This window comes from Atheta coriaria, unplaced genomic scaffold (assembly GCF_025399875.1).
Source record: "Atheta coriaria isolate IRGN ID8LTWV9N9 unplaced genomic scaffold, Caltech_Dcor_3.1 hic_scaffold_1_pilon, whole genome shotgun sequence".
NCBI classification, from domain to species: domain Eukaryota; kingdom Metazoa; phylum Arthropoda; class Insecta; order Coleoptera; family Staphylinidae; genus Dalotia; species Dalotia coriaria.
Genome location: NW_027045443.1, coordinates 962079 through 989093, shown reverse-complemented (window position 1 = coordinate 989093; position 27015 = coordinate 962079). Strand labels below are relative to the sequence as shown.

Genomic DNA, 27015 nt, shown 5'->3' with positions numbered 1-27015 from the left:
AGCAAATAGTTAATTTATTTCGTTCTCTATTTACGTTTACTTTTACTCAAATTTTTGTAGGTTTTTTTTTTGTTCTTTGTGTGTATAGTTTTATTGGTTTTTTTTTTAGTTTGATGGTGGGCGCTGCCACGCTTCTTGTTCGCACACACAAGAATACACTGAAGTAATCAGCAATCTTTTTCATTACACTGCGTCGTATTAAACCTTAGCACACACCAAACTGATTTTGGTCGTTTATACTCATAGATTGGTTGCTTTGGTTGCCACTAACGCATCTTAGAAAATAAATAAATACTGTTTTCGTTGTGCCACCGACAATCTACATCTGCAATCATTTTCTGAACGAGATGATTCGGCTTTCTGCCGCCTCGCGATTACAAAACGTAACGAAACAAACCTCAAGGACGGTCAATAATTTGTATAAAGTAGTCAACGTGATTTTTCTTCTTTTTCTTCAATTTTTTTTCTTCTTACTTAAACTGAACAAATTTATATGTAGGCGTGTGTTTTATGTGTGAATCCTCGAATGCACACTTAAGCCGCATCTTTGATAGTTGATTGTACGAATTCAAAATTCGGTTGACTACTCGTGTGTGTGTTTTTCTTCGTCTTCATCATCGCCAAATCAAACTCATAATTGTTGATATGTGCCATCACAATCGAGTAAACCGGAAAAAATTCATCTCATCATATTTACCTAGTAATTATTATCTATTATTTATTAGAACACGACGATTGTTCTCATATTCCTTCAATGTTTGCTCTCGCTTCTCTTTTTGTTTACTTATTTAAAGCATAGATTTCTCTTTTAGTAGTTTTATTATTCGCTAATTTGCTTCTTACGTCTTACGTTTTTTTTGACATTGTTTATTTATAATTATACTTTGTACTAACAACTGTTTAATTTAATGTGTAACATTATATAAATTATTTACGGCTCTTTCCCTTGCATTGCTCGCATTTGTCACACTCGCTCGCCTCTCTCGCTTCAGCGTCTGCGCACATCTCTTCACTAACAATAACAACAAATATAACATTGAGTAGTTTTCTTCTTTGTACGCGTATAATTAATTATTGTATCTCATTTGATTATTTAATTATACAGTTATAAACGTTTACGTGTCTGGTTTGCTTCTAGCCAGCGGTGTATGCGCATAATGAGAGACGACTTCGGTGGCACCACTCAAACTGTCCACAGTTACTTTTCGTTTCTGTTTTTGTTTCTGCGTTCGTTTAGCGCACAGATTTGTTCGTTTATGGATGAGAGTGCAGGTGTCGCGGGCGCGAGGCGTGGAAACAGCGCATGCGCGACGATTGCGACGCTGGAAGTGATTGTTTCGTTTGATTTTTGTTGAATTTGTTGTTTGCGTCGGGTGGTGAGGATATGTCCGATCGACTCGCGCGCAATCGTCGCTTGTGCGCGTTCCGCACGCCTCTCGCCATCGTCGCGGTGCACCTGCGGTCGGCGTCGAGATGCTGCTGCTTAAATAAATATCGCGATCGAGAACTACTGCCCGAGCTGCAGCGGGCTGAGCACGATGCCGCTGTGATGCGCCTCGGGCTCGCGGCGCGGCTCCACGACGATGATGGCGTCGTCGCCGGCCGTGGACGTGGAGGCGGCGAGATTAGCAGGCGCGCGGCCGCGCGTATGCTTCGACTCCTTCGGCCGGCACTCGATCTCGATGACCGTCTCCGACTCGTAGCTGGAGATGCTCTGCAGGTCATAGACGGCCGCGTCGAGATGGTCCAGCTCGATATGAGTGAGTCGACGCGCGGCGGGCCGGCGCCGTCGTCGTCGTCGTCCGGCACCGTGATGATCGGTATGAGCGTCTTTGTGTCCGCGTCCGCGTTCACTGGCGCTAGCATTGGCGCGCGCTCCGCGTCCTGGAAGTCGGCGGCGCTGGTGCCCGGCGCTGCGTGGCCCGCGCCGCCCGTCACGATGGACACTTTCTTTTATGCTTCTCGAACGAGGTCGAGGCGTGCGTAGTCCTCGGATGGCATGCGTCCGCCGAGCGGTCGCGCGTCAGCGGGCAGCGGCTCGCGGATCCACCGTGATGGTGTGGTGCGGGTGCGGATGCGCGCCGCCCCGCCGCCGTGCGGGCACACGTTTTGAGGCGCGCCTTCTTGCGGCCGCGCAGACACGTCGACGGGCACGCACAGAGCAGCACGCGCACCAGGCAGCAGAGTAAGCCGCACGCGACCAGCGTGGGACCGATCAGCCGCAGCTCCAGCGTTTTGAAGCCCTTCTCGCCGGTGCCGACGAAGAAGATGACCGCGCCGATGGCGACCGTGCCGAGCCCAACGTAGAGCAGTGCATTGGCCGCCGCGCTCTGGTGATACACGTCGAAGAAGTCTTCCTCTTCGCTGCTCCCGCCATATGTCGTGTCGTGGATCTACCAACCAGTCAAAAATCACCACAAAAAATTTAATTTCTATTTTATAAAAATTTTAAACTTTAGACTCACACGCAGCGATTTCATCCATCTGTGATGCGCCTCGTTCTGCTTGAGGCGATGCTGTCGTAAATCGTCCGAGAGGGAGCAGCGTCTCCCCGTTCCCGTTCTTGCCATGCTGCCCGACCCTGCGAGCACTGCGGGCACACAAAAACAAATTAATCATCTCAACAGGTCCGCGCCACATTCGTCAATCTACGAAACAATTCGACGCGCAGCGAAACTTTCCCGTTGCGGAAAGTGCCAAGTCTGCCTACAACGAATTAATCATCTCAACAAGTGCGAAGTGAGAGCGAGCGGAACAAACAACCGCATTTCTTCGGCCCCTCGCCGGTCTTAATACACTCAATCGAATTATGAAGACAGAGAAACAACTGCACACGATTTATCAATCTCGCGTGCGAAAAACGACGGCCCGCGACTTAGAGGTCGCATAAATAACTCCCCAATCGATATCGCCGTGTTCACGTGTGCATCATTGCGCGCCATCCAATTGGAAAATTTGCTTTAAATTATTGCTGCAACAAATTGCTACCTCGACACCCGAGACGGCATAAACACGTTATCTAGGGCATTAGATTACAATTGTCTGGATGAGTTGTAAAATGCGCGAACTTCCGTGAACAAAAGCGCAGCGTTCCGGTGGAAATGATTATATCTAGCCGCCCCCGGCGGCTGTTTGTGAGACAAAGCTATGCAAATAGCCTGTGCGCCGCGCGGAACGGATGCACGTGCGGCCCGCCGCTGAAAATCGATGAACGAATTATGCACGTCAAATACCTAATAATCAGTCCGGGCCTGTCGCGTGTTGTAATGAAGCATTGATGAGTTGGCGCGGGGATTTCCTATTTCACAGCGAACAAAGTCAACAATAACAATAATGTTTGTTATTCTGGATTTTGGTAGAAATCGCGCGTTGGAAATACATTTTCCCGCGAAAGGTAAATATCGCTTAGATTTCTGAGTAAACATCTCTCGGACACAAGATGGCTGACCTCCCGCGCGCGCCCGTCCCGGATAAGACGGATCGATCATATTTCGCGCTGTCGTTCGGAAATGTCGCAATTCCGATTCAACAAGTCCGCGCGCGCGAGCAAAAACAACAAAGCGTACACGTTTTCCGGCAGCGAGCGCGCGCGCGCGCTTCTGTCAATATCACCACTGTTACACTGTACAAGATTTACTTTGATATCGAAACGCAGTGTAACGTTTTGTTTGCCCCGGCTTTTTCCAACCACGCGGTCGCGCTTTGTTTGCCAGTCGATGAAAAATCCCGAATGGGATTATCTCCGATTGGAAATACGCACGCAATCGCTCAATTAACAAGACGACTACACTGAAATCTACTTTGCCCGGAGATATCTGCGTGGAGTTTCGTGATTAATGAGCGCCGAGCTCTCAGGTAACACTCGATGCGAGATTCTAGGCCAGAAGTGCATCATACGCATCGAGAATAAAGAAAAATTTCTAATCGAAATAAGTCCACAGTCCCACAACAATTTCTGCGTTTGAAGAGGCAATTTATTACATATACGGCGCGCTGGGACAAGTCGCCGGTCGGTGGGTCAGTCAGATCGGGGATCGATTCGTGAATGGCGGAGGCGCCTGCATCGGCCGAGCGTCGCGACGCGTTTAAAAACGCATTAGCGCTCTCGTAAACACGCTCGCACTGTTGTCCTACCTTGTTGGCGCTGCTACTGCTGCAATAGGGGAGGGTTGGCGGGGGTGGCGGCATGCGAGTGGCACGCCATGACCTGATTTCGACGCCGGGAGTTGCAGGACAATTCTGATCAAAAAGTTATTACAAACATGCCATCAATAATAATTGAAGTTTAAGTATCCGTTTAACTCGAACTACTTCACAACCAGGCCCTGCGTGGCCTGCTTCTGCGTCTGCTTGCCAACTGACAGATTGTAATTAAGTGGCAGCGGCGAGGGTTCAACAACATGCGCTGCAAAATGCAAACAAGAAAAAACGAAAAAAAATCGCTCGGCGCAATTTACGTGATGACACACTGGTGGTGGAGGCGCCGGGCCGTGTCGTGTGATGCCATTACCTAATACAGCAGGTAGGTTTGGCGGGTTGAAGAATGAGGGTTAGTCACACCAGTTACGCTCGTATCGCGCAATTAATCTTCGCTCGGCCGCACCGCACCTACACCGCGTGTCTTTGACACAGATGTCCGGCGAAAAATCGCCGGCGAGCGTATGTTGCGCTTTGTTCATCCACATTGTTTTTTTTTTTTTGCCTTGGCGCTCGACATTGTCGCAGATTAGGACACTGGCGGGACACATGCGAGCTCCACTTTAAATGCGCCGCTTTAATTTAAATGTCGCGCTCGCATGCGGCGATGCAGTCACGACAAACACGAGTTTGATCGACCCGCCCGCGGCGCCCGAAATGTCAATTGTCACGTGAGGTCGTCCTTTTTTTATGGATTGAATCGGACACTCTCCGAAATTTCAACGAAATGTAATGTTTTCCACATAAACACACACGCAAAACGCGATTACATTGACTTTCCACGGAATTTTTAAATTAATTTCAAACTTCTGGTGGTTTTAAATTATAAATAACCGGTAGTTTTATGAAAAAAAAAGTTTTTACGTAATTAATATGCGCAGAGAGACAAATACGCTTATTTTGCACATGAATTTTTTTCATTACAACTTTTTGTTAATTAATAACGCCTCGCGAAAACATTCGGATGCTTGGTAATTATATTAAAACTTTGTTTATATTTAATGAATCACTTTAAAGTGCAAATTAAACCAAACCACCTGTTTAAAACATGCATTACGTTTGCGTTGTTGAAATCAGTTGAATTTAAATTTGCGGTGGGTTTTTTGAGGGTGAGGCCCCGTGTACATACCATGAACCCCGAAGGGAACTGCGGGAAGGGCTCGATCTCCCTGGTGGCGACGTGGCTGGGCAGGTCCGCTCGCCGCCTCTTCTTGCGAAGACGCTGCTTCTCCCTGATGAGTAGCGCCGCTTGCATGCCTGCGGATGCCGCGGTGCTCATCCAACGCGCATCGTCGTCTCCGGCCGCGCGAGCACACTAGCTGCCGCCGACGGTGGCGGGTGGCGGCAAAATTAACAACACGCGGCGAGCTGAGTATTCGTGTCTTTCGTGAAAACACGCGCGACGCGCGTTGTTTTTTACATTCTTCGGGAAAAACGGTCGCGCGCGTTTCGACACCGCACGCTATGCGCGCGTGTGTGGGACGGGGGCGGCGGGGAACAGTCTTCAGCCGGTCGTCATATTCGACACATTGTCGTCGCGTTCGCGATTAGAGATTTAGCGATTCGTCGTCGATGGTCGTGTTTAGTTGTTTATATTTAAATGTTCATCAAATATATATTTATATAGTATACGCGTGTATAATAGAGAAATATATTTCTATATATTCATATATATGTTAGATATATAGTGTATATAATTTAAGAAAATTGTGTATAATGTATAATTTCATACTTTAAACTCTTTGTGTATATGTAAAAAGCGAAGGCAGATTTTTTCATTTTGTTTCTTTTTTTGTGTTTGTTGTTTTTTTGTCTAACGTTTAATTTGTTTCTCTCTAGTAGTTTTGATTCGATCACTTCGATGCCGTGAGAAGTGCGAGCACAGCGTGCCCTAAGTGTGGCTCAAAAAGATATCCAAAGAATAAAGATCAAAGAGATATACGCGCGTGATTTTTTGGTTTGTCAAGCTTACAACCTTGCGATACTTGCGGCAAACTTGTTGCGGTTCGGTTTGATATGTGCTGAGAGTACTTAGCTCCGGTGTGTGTTCATGTATTATTGTACTGGTCCCTAGGTGGGTAGTCGTGGCGCGACCGCATGCCCGCGGTTGTGCTGCTGCTGGTCGTCTCGGCGATGTCGTCTTCGGCTCTTATCCCGGGTCGAAGCTGCTCTTCATGGTGGTGGTGGTACGTGCGCGGCCTCGGCAGCCGCCACCGCGTGCATTCGAGTGCGCCGCTCGCTCGAAACTGCGCTCCGCTGCGAACCGCGCGTCCGGCCGCGATCGTGATTCATCGAAGCGCGCGCGGTCCGACGAGCATTTCGGTCTCTTGCTGTCACCGGCTGCAAGAGAGAAATCGATAGGGGGGTGGTTGGTGGTGGTTCGAAAGCGAAACCGCGGCGGCAGCATTCGCACGGGGCCACCACACACAGGCTTTCTTTCTTCACCGCTGCTTTCTTGTGAGGCGGGTGAACCAGTTAGCAATTACACAATGCGCTTAATCAATGTGCGAGGACGCTTAGCGTTTTGTTTTCCGCCCGCGGCCGCCACACGCATGTGGGGAATAATATTCTTTTCAACTGGGCGCGCAGTGCTATGCGGTCTCGGCCGCCACAACAACACACCATTTCGAATCAATATTAATGTATGTATTCGACATCCACTCTTGTTGATTTACTCGAATAATCAGCCGCCACGGTTTTGGGTCAGCTTTCAACACCAAATTTTAGCCACAATGGCGCCGCCACCGGCCACCACCGCAAATGATGAAGTGGGCGCGACGGAATTACATACAATATTATCATTTTCAAGCATTTTCGACTTTTACTTTCAAAGCGCCTGTTTTTTCACGGTTTTTAGACACAAAAACTTTAGCCATGGCCGTGACTAAAGTACTTTAGTCATGGGATACATTTATAACCTTAAATTTCCAAGTTGTGTGCAAACGAAGTTCGAAGTTTTAAAATACCAAAGTTTCAACGTGAAAATAAAGTGAAAGTAGAAAAAATATCGTAAGCATCACGTGGTTAAACGTAGTTAAAGTGCCACTTTGCGCACTTGACGCTTAATACACTATTAAAACATAATTTTTAATATTTTTCTACTTTCACCTTTGAAACGCCAGTTTTCCTCGGTTTTAAGACATAAAATGCGATATTTTAAACATCGACAGCCAAGACCGTGACTAAAGTACTTTAGTCACCGGGTCGATTTATAACCTTACATTCTCCAGTAGTGTGCAAACGAATTTCGAAGTTTTAAGATACAAAAACTTAAATACAACAACTTCAACGATTGATTCAATCAATTTCGTGGCAAAAGTGCCACTTAGCGCACTTGATACTAAAAATATTTATTACAACAAAAGTGAAATTTTATTTCGAAATAAATTCCAGTGCTGCAAATGTCACCGCAATGACATTTTTCATACCAAGATGTACGCGAGTAGTGCTAGTTGGCGTGCGGTAATGACGCCCGCCCCCGGCGCTCGGCTTTTCGTTTCGTTAAGTGCGATGCGAGACCACCGCCATCGCAGCGCCGTTTAATTAGATATACGCCGGATAACGCTGAATTCGCCCCGGCGACGTACTTGACCTTTGCTGCTCGTTGTTTTCGCACTGTTTTACATCACAATATAAAAGTGGGCGTAATGGCCAGGCATGATATTTGTGTATGTACGCATCGCCACCGCCGACGTCAACGCGATGAGAATCGGCGCATGTTCATAAACATGCAAGCACATGCAATAAAAAACACCGAATGCATGACATACAAGGAAAACGTCGAAATTGTCCAAAAATGATATGATCACACACCGCCGTCGGAAACGCCATGTTCGTGTTTTCCGCGGCGTGTAATTAACTCGAGGGGGTGGCTCATTTTTTTTTCCTCCACCGTGGGCGGGAAAAACAGGGCGAGCCATTTCGCGGCGTGTGTAAGTAGCGGCGATCGCCATTCAGGCATTGAGCAGGAAATGAAATGCTGCGGAGTGACGACTGGCGGCGCGGAAAGTTCGCGCTCGTTAGCGCGATCGATTGCGCGTCGCGACGGCTTCATCGTGACTCGTAAAGTCTTATCAATGCGCACCGAAATTCTTCGGAACATACAATGCCCGCCAGTGACCATAAAAGTGTGTTTCGCGAGCAGCAGCAGCTCGCTGAGCGTGTAAGTAATGTCGAGGACAAACAGCGTTTTTCCATTTTCAGGCGGGCCGGTGGTATTGATTTCGAGTTTGGACGTTTGCGATGAATCGGTGCGGAATCGTGGCAATCGCAAAAGTTCTCCGCGTGTGATACACACCAAACCCCGCCGCCGAAAAATGCCAGCGATAGCAACTTTTACGATGCTTTGTTCCGAAACGCAGCGCACCGAAACTGAATTCATCACATTCCAGCGCACAGAAATGTTTTTCATTTTCTTCCACATCGCTGGCCACACAGAAAAACTAATACACATACGATTGCATTAATTAAAGAATACGCGGAATACCATTCTGTGTCTACGCTGCGCGCGAGGAGAGAGCGCCTCATAAATTATAATTAACAGCGCCACAGCGCGATTACACCTTTCATCCCCTTTTCACGGCGAGAGAAACAGCCAAACAGCAATTTGCCGCGTGTAATCCCGGGCGCGTTCATATGTGATGCGCATAATATACTAATTAGCGCCGAGCGGAAAAATAACCCACGCTGTCTGATTGCCCGACAAGGGTTGAATAAAGTATGACAGAGTGGTTGAAATGCTTGGAATTGTTGGAACACTTACGACCTCTAAACTACTTGTCATGCATGGTGTGCTACTTGGGTTGGTATAATACCTCGGAGAAAGGATAATCCAGGCTGCCGAAGACGTCGTACTCGGTGTAGAAGCCCGGATCGTGGTGGTCCCACGTCTTCTCCTTGATCTCGAAGTTGCACATGTGATTACATCGGTCCAGCACGCCCTTCTCACCATCCTTCTCTTCTTCCACCTGCCGCACGAAGCTACACCGCCGCTCGAGGGATTTATCACCCTCCGGGATGAGGATCTGCGGCAGCTGGTGGCTGACGACCGAGGGCGAACGTGGTGTGGCGGCCGCTGCCGCCGCCGCCGCCGCCGCAGCAGCAGCAGCAGCTGGACCATGCGAATGATGAAGCGCATGACTATGGCAATGACCATGCGATGGATGCACCGGCAGGCAGATCGAGGGGCTCTCCCTAATACGCGCTCTCGGTTCTTTCAGATGATAATTGGAGGTGCTGTGGCGGCGGTCACCAGTCGCGAGCGCCGCCGGCGGTTTGAGCGCGTTGCGTTCAACGCGCGACAGCCGCGGCACCTGCTCGTCGGTATAGTTATGGAACTGTCCCTTCTGCGGCGGCTTCGGCAGGATATCGCTGGCCTTGGACGCCTTCTGCGCGGCGGCCTTCTTGTTCTGCCGCTGCCGCTGGCGCGCCTGCCGACTGGCGAGGCTCGCGCCCCCGGCCGCCGCGTACATTGCACTCGACTCACTCCTCTGCCCTTTGTCCGCCCAGCATTGCGGGTGCGACCCCCAGCCCTGATATCATCCGCGCCGCCCGGCTGCCTACGCCACCGAATTGTGCGCGAATTCTTCTTCGATAAAAAACGATTGTGTATCTCTACGTGTCCAACAGCTGAGCCGTTGGCTGCGCTTGTAAAACCTATCAAACATCCATGCGTAAAAAAATAGAACGCACAATTACGAGTATCATATAATTCATAAGAGTATATATATATAGTTTCACAAAGATAAGTTTGCTTCTAGTTTCTGGTTTGCTCTTTGTTTATTACCCGCTTTGCCCGTGGTGTCTCGTGTGTTGTCGTATCTGGAGGTAACTCGGAAGGGGGGAAAACATTAAACAACAATGATTGTACAGCGTTTATGCTTCGTTTTGCACAACCGATTGCTCGACCCGAACGCGCAGTTAGGCCTACGTGCTGCCATCGTCTCGGCGCTGATATAACTTAATATTGTCATTGGTTATGTTGGGTAAGTACGCGGCGTCTGCGCGCTAGTCACCTCACATGTGTGTGTGTGTTGCGTGTGTTGCGTATGTGTGTTGGGTGTAAAATTATCTCGTATTAAAATCACTCTACCATAGACGACAAGACAGTTAAGTAATAATTTCTCATATAGTTGTATATGTATAATATATCAGCGTAGTAAGTACGAGTTCAACCGAAAATATACCCTCTCTCTCGTGGTGTGCAGGAAGCAAAACTGTTTTCCTGTGTATATTTTTATGTATAATTCCTTGTTCGCGCGCGGCGCACGCCACCTCTCTGCTCGTCTCGTCTCGAAATTAAGACACGAAAAACGTATTGCTTATTTTTTGCTCGGTGCGTTCGGTGTCCCTGAATGAACACATGGATGCCATCCGCGCCGCATGCTGGTGCCGCCGCTGTGTCTTCGCCTCTCGACTGTTTCTGCTTCGTTTTGTTGCTTGCTCTCCACTCTTAAATCTCGAGTACAAATATGTATATGTGTATATAATGCGGGACGTCGTGAGGAACTATAACGTGCGGTGGTGCCGCCGCCTCGTCTGCGAGAGATGCGTGCGCGGGGCTCTGGCGCTCGCCGCCGCCCGCGTTCACATCGTCCGCCCAGCGCGCCCAGGTGCCGTGCGCATCTCACGTCGCCGTCGCCGCCTCCAATGTGCTGCCGCTCGCCCTCGTCGTCGTCGTCGTCGTCGTCGAGCCGCCGGTGGCGCGATGCAAGGCGAGCACTGCTAGCAATCGCATCGTTCGTGACGCCGGTGTGCTGCGGAGACGAGTCGGAGATTATCCACTACGCTATATCAAAACTCAACTACTAACACAGCTACGAAATGTATTCAATCATCCATCACACACACACACATCGAAACAATTTGCCAACAGACGAAAAAATTTCTCTCTGAGAGAGGAAAATGATTTTCTCGGATCCGTGCGAATCCTTAGAAAGTACGCACCCGACCTGGTTCGAGGCGCGGCGGGTTGCGCTCTAGATTCGCCCGCACCGACCCAGTGCCCTTTGACATATCCGCCCGCCAAGCGGAAGTCGTCGGATGTTGCCATCGAAACTCATTTCGCCGTACGCGTGTCTGCCGCCGCGGTCACAAAGCGATGGCGAATTTGCGTCGCACACGCCCGTAATGGGGCAAATATTATTATGCGATGTTTAGTACGGCAGTAAAGTTGGAAATCGATACTAATAAAACACAACCGTTTAGAGTTCGTGAAAAATCAATACTGCATAAATAAAGCAGTCGCCGTCGTATGCAATCAGCGATATAGAAAAGCGCGAATGGCCCAAAATTAAAGTGTTGATCGTGCTGAACTCCATTAGAGTAAACACACTGCAATAACACACCACCCGCTCGATGCGATGCGGTGACCCATTTTCGCAATACTTCTTGTACCGGCGCGCCGTGTACGTGCCCAGTTGTTGCCGCCGCCTGAATAATTCACGCGAGATTCGTACGTACACGTCCGGCGGCGGCGGCGTGCGTGAGTTATGACGGATAAACGTTTTCGCCACATTGTAATTACGCGGTGCCTCGGGGAAATCACTCCGATTCGCCGCCGCCGCCGGCGCAATTTTTATTTCCGAGACGCGCGCGCGCGCGCGCCACTTTCGGAGACAATCGAATTACGCCCGCAATCAAGTGCTCGCGACTCTACGTGCGTCAGGCATTAATACGTTGTCAACAAAGCGTAAAACACTTTTTGCTGCGCCCGGCGCCTCCACATAATGACTTATTATGCGGATTGTTTCTCGCTATTACACATCACCAATTAGCTGGTTAATTAACATTGCTTTGAACCACTGCCGACATTTTCACCGGAATTACATCCAATTAAACATCGCGCTTTGGAAAAATTCCCGATAAAAATGAGCACCCATAATAACACCACTCGAGTGTGCCGTGCGCCGTGTGCCGCGGGCGTTGGAAATTCTCGTGAGAATTTAAACAGGCGAGATGTTTACGGCCGTTTCCTTGGCGACTGGCTTGCCATCCGGCCGGCGTTATTGCATTATACGCCGGCGTGGCGAATTTCTCATTCATGGCGCGCTTATTTTCGTAAATAAATGTACTCCCGTCACGCCGGGCTCTGACATTAACTGGAATTACTTAAACTTGCGAGGAGATATTCGCGTTATGATGACACAGACATTCAGTTTTAAGTGCAATCGCGGCCGAATTTATATATTCGCCATTGAAATCTTTTGGCTTATCAACATGGCGTCGCAAATTGCGCTTTACGATCGCCCCATTTGCCAAAAACGCGCGCGTCTTGCCAATTACGCCGGGCAATACATTCAATGCCAAGATGTCTTGGCAGCGTTAAGAAAATTTACGTAAAACGCATGCATTATCATGAAATAAATAAAAGCAACATGCATGATGTATATATCTGTAGGCAAAATTTGCATTTTATTGAATATCATGTTTGTTATTTTCTGTTAAAAATTCAATTAAACCCCGCGTTGTTTTCACGAATTAAATATTTAATACGCGTAAATATTTACGGGCGCGAAAACGTAATAAAACCGAAATTTGCACCTCGGCGCTCACATATTTCGGTGATTTATGATTTGTTTGCCGAGCGCGTCGCGAAAAACTGCACCGTAATTAAATAATAATTTTCGATGCGTGTACCTTTATGATTCATTTCAGTTTTAATGTATTTGTGCAGTTTTGTTATTTTTCTTAAGAGTCCATTATTCCACGGTTCATTTGTTCGGCGCGCACAAAAGCTGGCATTGTGGCATTGGAAAGAACGCGATGTGGAGGCGCCGGGCCATCATTAATCACCGCGGCGCGGCGGGGCCTGAATGAGTTTTATTATATCCGGCCGAAATTGGAGAGCAGCGCCGCTAAGTGTGCGCCTATAAATGGATATTTTGCATGTAATCAAAATAATCGCATTTGCGCCGAACAAAGATTGCAATTCAAACAGTTTTTTTCTTCTTTTTTTTTCGCTTCGTATTCGTCTAATACTTGTACGAGCAATTTGAAGTGACATAAAAAATTGATTGCAATGTCTATGCATGTCTATCCATGTGGATATGGTAGCCGTAGAAAGCCACTTAGAGTGTTTACTCAAGCCTCTTTTACATTCATACGCGTGTTCTCGCGTGTTCATTAACTATTGATCGACGCGACGCGCGCGCCGGGATTGATAAATATTTTCGAGGCGGCTGCGCCTGCGCTCGCGGGGTGAGCCCCGACCAAACAATCCCAACAGCACCACCGCCGAATTACCCATTCAGATGGGGCCAACCGAGGCGAGATTGCCCCGCGCGCGCGATTAGTGCTCAAACATTGATGGCGCGCTGCAACATTAACGAAGCGGCGCCGCTCCGCTGGGCTATTAAGCTTAGATCATATCGCTAATTCCGACGGATGCCGTCGTCGGGCCCCTGCAGGAAGTCGCGTGAATAAGAAATGCGCCCACCGAAAAACAACAGGTCCCAGCTGACGCCGGCGGATTAATTGGAAAATCTCGCTCGGCTGCGTGCTGCTCCTTGAAAGAGCGTCGTTAAACTTAATATGATCTTGCTTGATTCAATGATTTCATCATTTATAATGCGGGGGCTGGTTGTTGATAGAAAGTTGAAAATGATTGCAGAAATTGCATGTTTTTCGTTCATTGTGCGTCAATTAACTCTTTGTTAGTTAATGATGCATTTGTGTAATTGCTAACGGTTGTCAGTCGACCACTGGTGGTGGTGTATGATGGCAGTTCATGTACGAATGCCGCCGCCGCCGCCTAATTACGAGAATGAAATCGAGCACATTACCTTTGAGTTGGTGGCGTCGCCAAGCAATCAATCACTCCGAATCAATCACACACGCACGCCGGCGGTCCCTCGCCGGCCGTAAGTCGCGGCAGGCACGCGCGATTGGGGGTGGTGGTGGTGGTGGGTGTGGGTAATCCACGCGACTGTCCGCCCGGGGCTGATGTCGCGCCGATCGAAGCGGAACGCGGCCGTTTCGCGCTTAATTACATCCGGCCGAGCGTAATTAAATCGGTCGCGCCGCTGGACGCGCGCGTCGTGGACGTAACGTGATGTTGGCGGTTGGCGGTCGCGACGCGGAGTGAGCTCACTCCGCCGGCGCGCGAATTACTTGTTGATATCGCGACTGCGTTTTTTTCTTTCTCTTTCTTCGTCTAGTTTTCGTATTCTTTGCAGTCGCGAAAAGTCGATCTGGCCGCCGGTTACTAAGCGACAGCCGACGCGGAGAGTGGGTGCTGCTCGTTGATGGTGTGTCGATACGGGGGTGGGAGAGGCGCGGCGACGAGACAGCGGGAGAGGGTTTTCGGCGTTTGGCTGCGGTGTGGGCGCGCGCGCGACGACGACGAAATCGGACGCGACGCCGAACGCGACTGCTAACTAACTAGCGCCGCGCGGAATTAGTGTGCGCGCCGGCCGCCAGCGGGGGCGGGCCGCGAGAAGCCGCGCGCAACAGCCCCAGCGCAACAGCAGCGCGCCGGCAGCAGCGCGGCTACAGGTGGCGGCTGCCGCCCGAGTGCGCGAGGTCACGTTCACACACCCAGCGCCCATTTCCTCGGGCCTTAAGCCACTTCGCGCGCGCCATATCAATGATTCATTATTTATTATAAATCGTCCGATTATGACGCATACTTTTTCATTGTTTAACCGCACGCGCCAAGCGTAAGCCTCAATTTTCCCGTGCCGATAATCTACAAGGACACGTTCAACAACTTCCTACACGTTTAATTTAACATAATTCGACTAGAAAATTTATCTACACAATTCAAGGACAACCTTGTCACCCCCAACAGCTCGTAAATATAAATTTGTAGAATAATAAAAAAAACTTCGGCGCGCAGCTGGAGCGGCCAATAAAATCTCCGAACGCAACCGAATTTATTTTCCAATAAAAATACAATCTCGCGAAACACATGCACCCACCGGTTGCTATCCTGCCGGTGGTGGGCAAATCGATGCGGGGCGCGGATTCGCCGAAAGCCGTCCTCGCAAATTACATTTCCCGGCGAAATTTACATTTCGTGTGTCACGCTGTCACCCTACGCATACGAATCGCATTACGAAGTTATAATGGAAATCAGGTTGATACCTAACGCGGAAAACTATTCACAATTACCCCTGGGAGCAGCCGAAAAACATCCAAAAATTTCCCGGTGGAAAAACGAGTTGTGTTGGTATTAAGCACCAAAGACGGAAACAGGAAGTGGGTGCTTGATAGCAGGATGGAATTAAGAAATGCTCCGGAGGTATCCGCACGTACGCGCGTCCTTGCCAGAAGAAGAGTCAAGGTTAATACGCATTATCGGGCGACATTCGCGGCGCGCCGGCACGTGGAGCGCAAATAAAGAAGCCGCCCCCGCCGCCTGCACACCCAACGGGAGCACGCCGGGAATGCTAATGGTCTGTGCTATTTTAATATTAAAGCGGCGCGCCAACGAGGACAAGGTTCAGCCACGCACAATTGCATTGCGATTCGTGAATTCACCGCCAGCCACCCCCCAACACTATGAATCGTAATGACAAACTCATGTTTAGAACAAAATCCTCCTCCACGCAGTAAAAAATGTCACTAAACAAACAAATAAATCAAATGTGAGATTTCTACGCGTGGGGGCGGCGAATAAAAATATCTCGTAGGCTTTCCAGTGGCGTGTATATGCGTGCTGTCGATCTGCGGTGGCTTCATCTCTGTGGGACGCTTGGCGGCGGAGTATTGTTGACTTAAAGTTTGGCAGGCGTCACGTTCAATCAACTTTACAACGACGCCATTAGGAGCTCCATCACACTTGACAAACGTGTTCGATCGATTGCCGAAAAGTTGCTTTTTATAGCCAAATGCGTGCGAGGAATCACGGCGATCGTGAGTTCCCAACACCTTTCCGAAATCAAGAGTAATGTGCAGCGACGTGGGGCGAATCTTCCGCCGCGGCGGAGATTTAGCATCGGTTCGCACTTAAAATATTGCCGGCGATTTCCTACGCTTCGTGCGCGTTCGACTAACTAAGATTAATGAATCTCGTGGAGGACGAGGGCTGCTGGAAAAATTAAGATTGGTGGGCCGGACCTGATGGATGGCGGAATTACAACTTCAGGTTGGAATCGCTGTGCAACGATTTGCGTGATGAGAATCAAGTACGATGCATTGCATTATTAAGTCAAACGGTGTTAATCAAAGCAACCGCACCGCATTTGCCGCCAACGCAGCAATAAATCATCGCTGCGGTCGGCGGTTAATTTTTAATGCGTCAAATCATGTGTGAACGCGTCGAGTACGCGCCGCGTACACACACACACACCCTGATGAAAATTTCATTCAGGTTGTAAACGAGGGCGGCGGTACATATACGAATCGCGGTTTGGGCCTTGCGGCCCCATCGCTGCGATCGATAGGAATTTCGTGTTGTCATGGTTCTGCCGATTAAAACAATGCATATTGTTCGTGTTCGCGTCCGTCGCATCATTCGCGTCGTGGGAATCGTGAGAAAGGCCCGCTGATTACAATAGCGTCTTTGTTGCCGCCGCCGCCGACCGGAAGAATGTAAAGTATTAAAGAAGCGTTGTATGCTCGAAAAACTTCCAAACCTCTTCGACAAAGGGAAATATTTCCGAAATCATGATCAACGTCAGTGAAAAACTTTGTGGAAACTTAATTAATTTCCGCTGCGCGTTGATTTGAATACGTACGGTGCGTTTTTCTGTTTGCCGGAGGCGGTTGTTGGTGAAGTGAAGTGTTCGGGATTGCATGCGTCGCGCCACCTTGTGTGTAGCGGCGCAATCCGCACATCGGAAATGCAGGAACTACAGGAAGTTCATTAACTCGCGCGTGGCGGCGGCGGCGTGAGGCGGCCGGACTCGGAACACGCACCGACCAGCGCGCGCGCGGAACAATCGATATCGCTCGGCGGCGGCGTTCGGCCACGTTCGAAATTTATTATGTTAATTATGTTCGCCGTCTCGCTTCGTTGCTTTTTCAGCGCCGCCGCCACCGCCGACGATGAAAATTCCAGCGCCGCTGGATGGAGCAGAAGTCGCGCGCGATACACGTGCGCATATCTCGCGTATCTCTCGGAATGCGAGCGGCGAAAGTTTCCGAGGCGAAAAAATCCCAGCAGGATGGCACGCGGGCGGATGTCGGCGGCGGCGGATGATAAGGCGGATCATCAACGCGACGACGTGGCGATAAATTCCAGCAGATATGCTAATGCGTTGACCCGGCGGTGTTTACGGCGTGCGACTTCGATATTTTCGATCGCAGCTGAAGACGCTCGTTTCTTATCAATCTGCGCGCGGGCGTGCAGGAATTAATATCGTTTTCCAAGTATTCAATACTGTTAAACACACAAATCGTTTTCCTAAACATTTTTCAGTCAAAAATTTTGATTATTTCGTGTTAAAAACGTTTTTTAACGAATTTTTAAACGTTTTTTCACTTTGTGTCTTATTAAATTTATTATTTAGTGTTTCTATCGAGTTTGCGCTTATTATTCGCCGATTATGATTCAAAACAAACGCGTAAATATCATAAATATGTATGCAAAACGATCGCGCACGAGGAAAACATCACTTGCACGCCACTTTAATCAAACATATTTTAATAAAATCGAAATTGTGTGGAAACATTCACGTAATACGCTCATGAAAGTAAAATTTTCCGTATTTTATTGCACGCCGCGTGTTTTGAAATAAATAGTTTTGTTTTGTGTGGTTTTAATTCGGCGCAAATAACGCGCGTGGAAAAAAACATTTGTCAAACAAAAAGTTTTCCAATTATTGCCGGCTTTTATTTGGCTTTCACACAGCGGTAAATAATAAATGGAGGGTTTTTAATTTCCCGCCGTAATTATGTTTTCGTCACTGCGGTGGTTCTCCGATAATTGTTATTGCCACTCATAATTCACAAACAAATTAAAATAATGAGTTAAATTGACCGTGAAGCAATGTAACGAGCAGAAAATTGATTTCCAATTGAAACGCCGATCAAAAATAACGACCGCGCCGCAATTTGGCCATTTTCGGATTTTGAATGTGGATGTGGATGCGCCGGGCTAGGCTGGGCTAGTCTTCAATTAGCGACCCTTTCAGATCCGGTTTGGTTCCGATTTTCGAAAATCAAAATAAAAAATTCAAATCGCGCTACGCTACGCTTCGGCGTTTAACAAGCGCGCCGTGACCTTTTTCGGGTGGGGGCGGCCGGAAAAAAGTTCGAGTTGTGTGCTATTCGTCATAATTTTGGGTCGGGATCGCCTGCAGTTTGAGATCGCGCGCGCCGCACACATCAATATTGGCCTTCAATCTTTAATGTCAAGCGACTAAATATAGGGCAAGCGAAAACGCGAAAATGTTACGCGGCTGCCGCGGTGGCCGCCTTTATAGGCCACTGTGTCATCGGGGAATAACAGGAGAGCGCAGAAGAGCGCGGCGCGCCTGCAACCGTTTGACCTCTGCGACTCGCCGAGACGTGATCTAGTGCCCCGTCCGCGCGGATGCACCTTCCACCAGCTGGGCAGGCGGCGCACGCGCCCACACCCCCACCCCCATTGAACACGACTTCGAACTACTCGTACAACTTTCGTTTCCAACCGTTGCGTTTTTAACCCGCGCGTGCGCAATATCTATACATATACATCAACCAATAGAGTATCTGCCGGATGTGTCGTCATAGCCCCGCCCCGATGTGTCAAACATCATCTTTGAAATTTCGCACGGCGCGCTGTATCGACATTCGCGCGGCACGTGCAGGCACTCCAAGAAGCAGCGACGCTGGAGATTTGTTTGCGCTCGCTGCGCCCACTGGCAAACAAATAACTTCTAATTACGTATTTGCCGAGCGAGACAGACGAGCTAAGCGCGCGGATGCTACGATTGATAAATTCAATATTTGCATGCGACCGACCCGCCAATTATCCTTCATCTAGCTGATCTAATTAGCACGCGCTCGCTTACAATAGAGGTGCATGTGTTAACAACTAACTAGATAACCCAATCAAGCCCTTTGACTTTCGCGCACAAATGTGTCAATTTCGACGATTTTATCATCCACGCAATAATTACTTTATTGTTGGGATGTTTTCAATTTTAAAGCCTTTGAGGTTTATTTTCGGAACAAAAAGTATCCTATCGCCTATTTGATTGTATCAACTGTTCTACTTTAAAGTTTTATCAAAATCGAGTGAGTAGTTTTTGTGTTAAAGAGCAACAAACATACAAAGTCACGCGTAATTGGTATTGCCACTCGAAATTCACGAACAAATTAAACTTTAATGAGTTAAACTGACTTTGAAACAATATAACGGGGATAAATTCAACAATTTTCGCGCGCGACTAACAAATTTATAGTTTTTTTGAATTATTTTATGCGAAATTCTCAATTTCATCGATTTTTAAGCCATTTTAGATTTGTTTTTGGCGAAACAAATATCATATCTCTTATTCCATTAAATAAACTATAATATTGTGAAGTTTCATCAAAATCCGCTGAGTAATTTTTGCGTTAACGAGGAACAAACATACAAAGTCACACGTAATTGTTATTGCCACTCGAAATTCACGAACAAATTAAACTTTAATGAGTTAAACTGACTTTGAAACAATATAACGAGGGCAAATTGAACAATTTACGCGCACGACTGACTATTTTATAGTTTTTTTTTAATTATTTTGTGCAAAATCCTTAATTTAATCAATTTTCAGCCCTTTTTTGATATAATTTTGAGGAAAAAAGTATTCTATCTCTTATTCCATTAAACAATCTATAATATTACGAAGTTTCATCAAATTTCACGGAGTAATTCTTCCTCCAAAGTGTTTCAAACATACAAATTCATTTCTAATACACATCGCGTTGTCGTAGAAACGTCAACAACACAAATTACATCAGTTTGCTGTCGATACGTGTGGGAATTCTCATTACGCCGTCCATTTTCATATTAAGCGCATCGTTTTCAAAGCGGTTCGATGGCAGAGCGGAGAAAAAAATGAAAGCAATTGCAGCAACAAAACGCAAACAAATAGGAGTTTAGAATATTAAACATGCATTACGTTCCAGTCCATTACAATTACGATATATTGACATGAATGCCACCGAGTAAAACATGCTGACGCATTCAAAGCAATAATTCCCATTTCTTCGTGTCTTCGCTCTTGTTTGATGTGTAATTTTCCATATCCGGACGTGGGCCGGTCGTGTACAACCGCGCTGCTCGGCGCGCATTTCTACCGCTTCCCACTTGTACGGAAACTTAGTCAACTTAGCTTTATTGTGACAAGTTAAACACACACTCACACATAATATATAATCCTCGATGTTTTTATTCGTAATATTTGAATAATCCGGTTGTCACGATGCGCGGTCAAACTTGTTGGCAAATTGTTTCGATATTCATGGATTCATGCGCGCTCTCGATGCAGAAAAATGTGTACTGGCTTCGAATAAAACTTACCGAGCACGGATGTTGGTGGTCACGGCACGCTTGGTTCTGATTTGATTGATTCGGCGATTATATTGACGGGTCGATATTGGCGAACGCTCGCAGGATTTGCATACTTGAGTGGACTCGGCTGCGGCTGATGACGGTGTGCTCGCCTGCAATAAGTCAAATAAGTCACCATGTTTCCAACAGATGTGCGGCAAAAAACAGCGAGTCGTATTATTCATACTAGTAGTGCGGAGGAATGTTGGTTTTCGGGGAATTCTCGTCATTAAAACGTGATTCGGTATGAAATAAACATAGGTTATTGAATGTAGGATATTAAGGGTAAATTATGCATCAAGTGCGCTAAACGGCACTTTAGCCACGTTTACCGAAGTGATGTTTACGTTATTTTTAATATATTTTCGGTTTTTTTCATGGTTTTGAGACACAAAATGTGGTATTTTAAACATGGATGATCAAGGCCGTGACTAAAGTACTTTAGTCACGGGGTGCATTTATAATCTTACATTTCCCTGCCGTATTCGAGCGAATTTCGATGATTTAACGTACAAAAGGTCAAATACAAAAACTTCACTGTCGAAATATCGTGGAAGTAGAAAAAATTGCGTACGCAACACGTGGCTAAACGTTGTTAAACACTTGATTGATTAAACTTTTGCTACGCTTGCTCTCTTAATCAATCTTGTGATTAAAACTCTCGTTTAGTCACTGGATACTTATTATAGGTACTATTTTCTAGTTCGTCGTTTAAAGCGCCTTTTTTTCACAATTTTGAAAGTTGTACTTTAGACACGGGCGGCTGCGCAGTAGGCAAATGCGCAGGCGCAAGCTCTACCTCGTAAAAAAAGTACTTTAGTTCTGATCTTGCCCGTGTGTAAAATTCCACTTTTGTGTCTCAAAATCGTGAAAAATCCTTGATAAATATTGAAAGTAAAAAATGTATTTTCAACCAAGATCCTCGAAGATTTCAATAATTATAGTCCGGAAAGTTCCGGAAAAGATCGTCTTGAAATTTTAATTTGATCCGAGATTATCTAAACGCGGACATGTGAGCTTTTCAATGAAAAGGGCGCGTTTTTTTGAGCGCTGACACGGGTTCCGCAGCGACAAGGGACACATGAATATTTCAGCTCGCTGCAATATTAAACCCCGCATGTCCTCCGCCGCCGCCACCGCCGCCGCCCCCGGCGACACTTTATCGATGCCTCGCGAAACATTCATAAAGAAATCGGCGAGTCGACGTGCCGACCCAATGCGCCGCGGCATAATAAACCCGCGTGCGGAATATTTATCTGCGCCTCGTATCATAAGTCGCCGAGATGCATTTTTCATGTGGCCGACCGGCCCCCTACCCCCACCCCTCGCCGCCGTCGGTCCGTGGCGCGGTAAAGCGTGTAATACACGTGTGCGCACATACGAGCAGCGGGCACGCAATCCGCAGCGCTGGTTTACGACCGCCGTCGCGCGCCGCGAATAAATTCCCTTTTATAGATAGATGCATATCAGCCGCGATGCGTGCATGCCGCCCCCGAAGCCAACACCGGGCGGGCGGGCGGACTAACGGCGCGCTTTAAGTAATAACTTCACAATTACGTATTTATTTGCCATGAAAGGATAATTCACTCGGCGGTTTTCTTATCGTGCTCTGGTGGTATGGTATGGTATTTCAGTCGCTAGGGAGGCGGTGAATAATTGATGCGTTGTGTTTGTCATTTTTAATAAGTCCTGATGCGCATTATCACTCTTCGCGTGGCGCCTTTGATCGTATTAATTTTTGGTTGGAAAATCAATGCACTTGAGTGCCGCTCTACTGCCCCACATGCCACACGCCGCCGCCGGCCGCTACGCAAACAAAATCGGCGCGGCACGCACACGAAAATCAATCGATAAACTCTCGGTATGTGTGTGTGTGTGTGTGTGTCGTGGTGGTGATTCACGTGCTCAGGTCCCTTGCGCATACATATTCAACTGAAGGCGGTGATTGTGGCGGCGGCGATGCAGCGGGAAAAGCAGGTGACCGGCGTGATTTCAATACTTCCGAGCGCGCACGCCCCGCGCTGTGTGTGTATCATTACGCCTATCGTTTGATAAATAATTGATTTCATTCAGGATGGAATTATGCGCCACGCACACGCACTACTTGTTTACTACGCCGCGTGATTTTTTTCTCTTATCCACTTGTCTTCTTATCTCCCGGGGAAAAAAGCAATAGATTCGTTTCTGACGGCACTCAATTTAACAGCACCGCTCCGCAGCGGGAAAAATCGCCGCCGGCGCGAAACAATGCGAGTATGAAATTCGCGTCGCTGCCACCAGTTCATTATCTGCCTCTGTGCTCGAGTGCGCGACCATAGTTTAGTCTAGTGTTTACACAACACCGGGGGGCGGGCGCGCAGAATAGGCAAACGAAACAAGGCGCCGAACAAACGAAAATTAGAACGACGCGAAGCGTGACGCGACGCGTCGCACAAAAGCGGTGGCGACGGCGGCAGAACGACGTAAATATCCCATTAAGGACATCAGAAGACATCACAAGGCGCGGCGCAACCGCGTTTAGTTTACTACGGCTGAAGATGCGTAATGCATATTGTCAACGAGCGCGCCGCCGCCAACTATTCAAACTATTCGCTATTCAGTCAAATCTCCGACGCTTTGTTGTCGGTATTAAATTCCTGACAACTCTCTTCTGCATATCGAAGCGTGATCTTTCGTGATTTCTACATTATTTCTCGTACGCGCAGCGCAAAAAGAAAAAAAGCGAGAAAAAAAAAACCGTCATAAATCCGCAGAAATGCGCGTTGTATAGCAGCAATTTTAGTATTTCAGTACTTTGAAAGTTAGATTGAAAATCTCTTGAGAAGTATTGACGTTTGATGAAATCCGAGCCGCGAGCATGTGCGTGAAGCACATAAAACTCCACACAACTTCGCCGGCCGAATCATATTTTTCGCGCAACTCAATTTTTCAACTTGAAACTTTTCGATACAACGCAAAAAATTATTGTTACCGCGGATGTTTTTCATGATTTTAATTCGTAAACTCATCGGCGCCGAGTTCAATTAAATCCCGAACGCGAGAAATCGCTCCAACTTTAATGCGCCGCGAAAGCAACAAAAGAACATTCAATTACACTAAAACTACCCCCAGCTAGCTAGCCAGCCAGCGCGGTTAACCAGCCGGAAAAGTTGCGTCGCGCTTTCCCCGAAGAGTATTAAATTGCCTGCAAGTTTTACGCGCGCGCCAGCCCCCTGCAGAATTAATGCCGGCGTGAATAATTAACCGAAACACTCGAGACGTGTTCGCATGCCTCGCGCCTCCACCACCAGCGAAACGATTAATATTTTGCGCTGTTTTTGTGTCGCGCGCGCTCGGCAAACTTTTCGCCTCCCCGAAGAATCGTTTTTGCACGCGAAATTACGCCGGGGTATTTAATACAACACTTGGTCAGGAAGCGGGCGCGCGCGCTCAAGAAGACTGCCAAGAATAACTTGTTGAATTGCGAAAGCCCCGCCGCCTGCTGCGATATGTAGTATAGTCTTTACCGCGCAGCAGGCAGGCGAGAAAAAAAAAACATATTCAACTTTTTAATTGAGCAGCGCACACGTGACGCGCGATAAAATCGAACGAGTGAATGAACCGAACGAGCGTGAAACGGGTTTTTATTCGAATAGAAATTGCAGGCATGCGAAGTTAAAAACGTGTGTTGTTTGCGAGCTAAACGTGTAATTATTTTAATGAAATTATGTTGGCGCGATTTTATCGACGGCGTATTATATTGTTAGTCACGTAGTGTTCTAGCGGGGATAGAGGAGAGAAAAAGGATGATTGCCCGGCGCAAGTAAATTAAACCCGGAGAGTTTAAACCGACGGATTGGTGGATGCGCCGCCCGAAAGTAGACTTTGCCTTTAATGAATCCACGATTTTCGAGAATCCGAGATTAACTGCCTAGTGCCGATCCTAGAAGCGGCGGAGACATGATGCAGGCCGGCAGCACGCGCTCGCCGCGAGTGAACCGATCAATAATTTAGCGAAAGATGATGATAATCCTCTTTCGGCTGGAGTTTCGAAATTCCGGAAGTTCGCCGAAAATCCTTCACAATTCGAAGCGCTTGACTCTCGAGCGCCCGGGATCATCCAATCAACAACTCGCCGAGTGGCACGGATGTTGCCTAACATGCATAAATATTGCCCAACTTTCGCGTATCTAACCTCACTTGCATGCTAGCATGTGAAAGTGACAAGGATCGCTCCGCAAAGCACTCGTGTTCACGGCTGCTAACTTCTACATTAGCCGAACCTAACCTAAAATTCACATAACCTCACTTCTATCACGTATGATTTTTCGACATTAGCCGAACCTAACCTAAAATTCTCATAACCTCATTTCTATCGAGTATGATTCTTCTACATTAGCCGAACCTAACCTAAAATTCTCATAACCTCACTTCTATCGCGTCTGATTCTTCTACATTAGCCGAACCTAACCTAAAATTCACATAACCTCACTTCTATCGCGTTTGATTCTTCTACATTAGCCGAACATAACCTTAAATTCTCATAACCTCACTTCTATCGCGTATGATTTTTCTACATTAGCCGAACCTAACCTAAAATTCACATAACCTCACTTCTATCGCGTCTGAGTCTTCTACATTAGCCAAACCTAACCTAAAATCCTCATAACCTCACTTCTATCCTATCGTATGAGTATACGAAAGTGGCGTGTGCCGAAAAAGTGACCCACACACGCTATTGTCGGCACAGCGCATTAAACTAAATTGACTCGATTAAACGCGGGCACGCCGAGACGACCCGACGCCCGCCGGGGCGCAGCCGGCCCCGTGCATTTGACATCGAGGTGGATTAATATATCAATGTACGTATTGCATGCACATGACGGAAGCGGGTCGTGTAAATGCGTACCACGTGAAGCGGCGCAACGCTTGGACAATTACCGCCGGCGTCGCCGCCCCCCTATGCGCGGCCCACTTTCGGCCGCAAGGAAGCATTGTTTACGAATGTTGTTTTCCACGAATGCGCATTCATCATCGAAAATGCTGCTAGGTGGGTGTACGCTGCTGGCTTTTTTTGCCGCCTCACCGCGCAAAATTGCGCAGTTTGCAGGCATTCTTCCCCGGCTGCAAATTGGCGCAACTTTCCGGATGCAAATTTTTAATTTTTTACTTTTTTGCTTGCAAAACTACGTTAATTATAACTATTTCATTGAAATTATTTCAATCTCTCTGCCATTGAGAAAGTTTCCGGATATCTACGCGATACAATCAAGCATGACGATTTAATTAATCGCATTGTTTGATTGTTTGCGAGTGTATCGAAAGTTTCGAAAGGGTCACACGACGCGCACATGAATTTATTTGGTCGATAGCGCGCGCGCGATTCGCGCCGGCAAACAAACCCACATCCCGGCGCCTCCACCCGCAGCAACTCGCACACAACTCGTGGTGTGCTCTCCTTCAATTTCTAATTGTTATTTGTCGACTTGTTTGCTTGTTATTTTCGTGTGTGCGGGGCGCGCACGAAATTGTCGCACGACGGCGGCGCGCGCACCGGTTCATTGCCTCTCGACGACGACGACGACGAAAAAAAAAGCACACGAAAAAATAATAATAATATTCTAATGAGAAAATAGCCATTTCGCATGTGCGAGGCGAACGCACCGCCGCCTCCACTGTGAGATTATGGAAAAAGATTGCGGCGAGGGCCGAAAAAGTTCAGTTCAATAACTCGGGCGAGAAAATTAGAGAATAACTTGGATAATTTGCAAAAGTACCGCATAATTTTTTCTCTGGGGGGTGGCAGTGGCACGATTAATTTTCGGCGAGTATCGATGCAACAAGGAAAACGAAAACAGATTGTGATAATCGATAGGAAAGTTTTGTTTGAAACAAGTTGAGCGTTTTACCTCGGATGACACTGGCGGCGTGTGCGATGATCACCAGCAGGCCTGCTGGTGATGATGGAGACGCATCTCGACCGCCACTCACCACCACCGCACGTGCAGCACACCACCGCGCGCTGGCCACCTTCCTCTCGCAGCACTACGCGCGTGTTCCTCCTCGCCGTTGCCGCCTCCGCCTTCGCGTGGTCCGGTCGGGTGTGTGGTCTCGGCGGGCGGGGGCGGCGGTGCGCGCTAATTGTTTATCTCTCCGGAATACGCGCGCGAATTCTTCCTCGGTCGCCTTTCGCGCACACCGACACTTGGTACCCGTTTGTGTTCTTCGTGTGTTGATTTGAATTTTCCTGCGTGCACTGCGTGTCCCTTTCGCAATTCGCGCGCGCGTCTGTGTATAATATATGTATAGAAGAGAAAAATGAAAAAATTCGGGCCGTGACCGAACTGCCAGCCGACAGGATGGTGAGACTGACG

The 27015-nt window shown here is 47.7% G+C and overlaps 1 protein-coding gene across 1 annotated transcript; it reads right to left on the bottom strand.

Moving 5' to 3' along the window:
- Positions 1-1934: 1934 nt before the first annotated feature.
- Positions 1935-27015, bottom strand: LOC135793448 (uncharacterized). The gene is given in 6 exon segments (XM_065304419.1): positions 1935-2393; positions 2466-2549; positions 2552-2590; positions 9012-10952; positions 20633-20775; positions 26551-27015. Coding segments are annotated over 4 exon segments (1239 nt in total). The 5' UTR covers positions 9669-10952; positions 20633-20775; positions 26551-27015.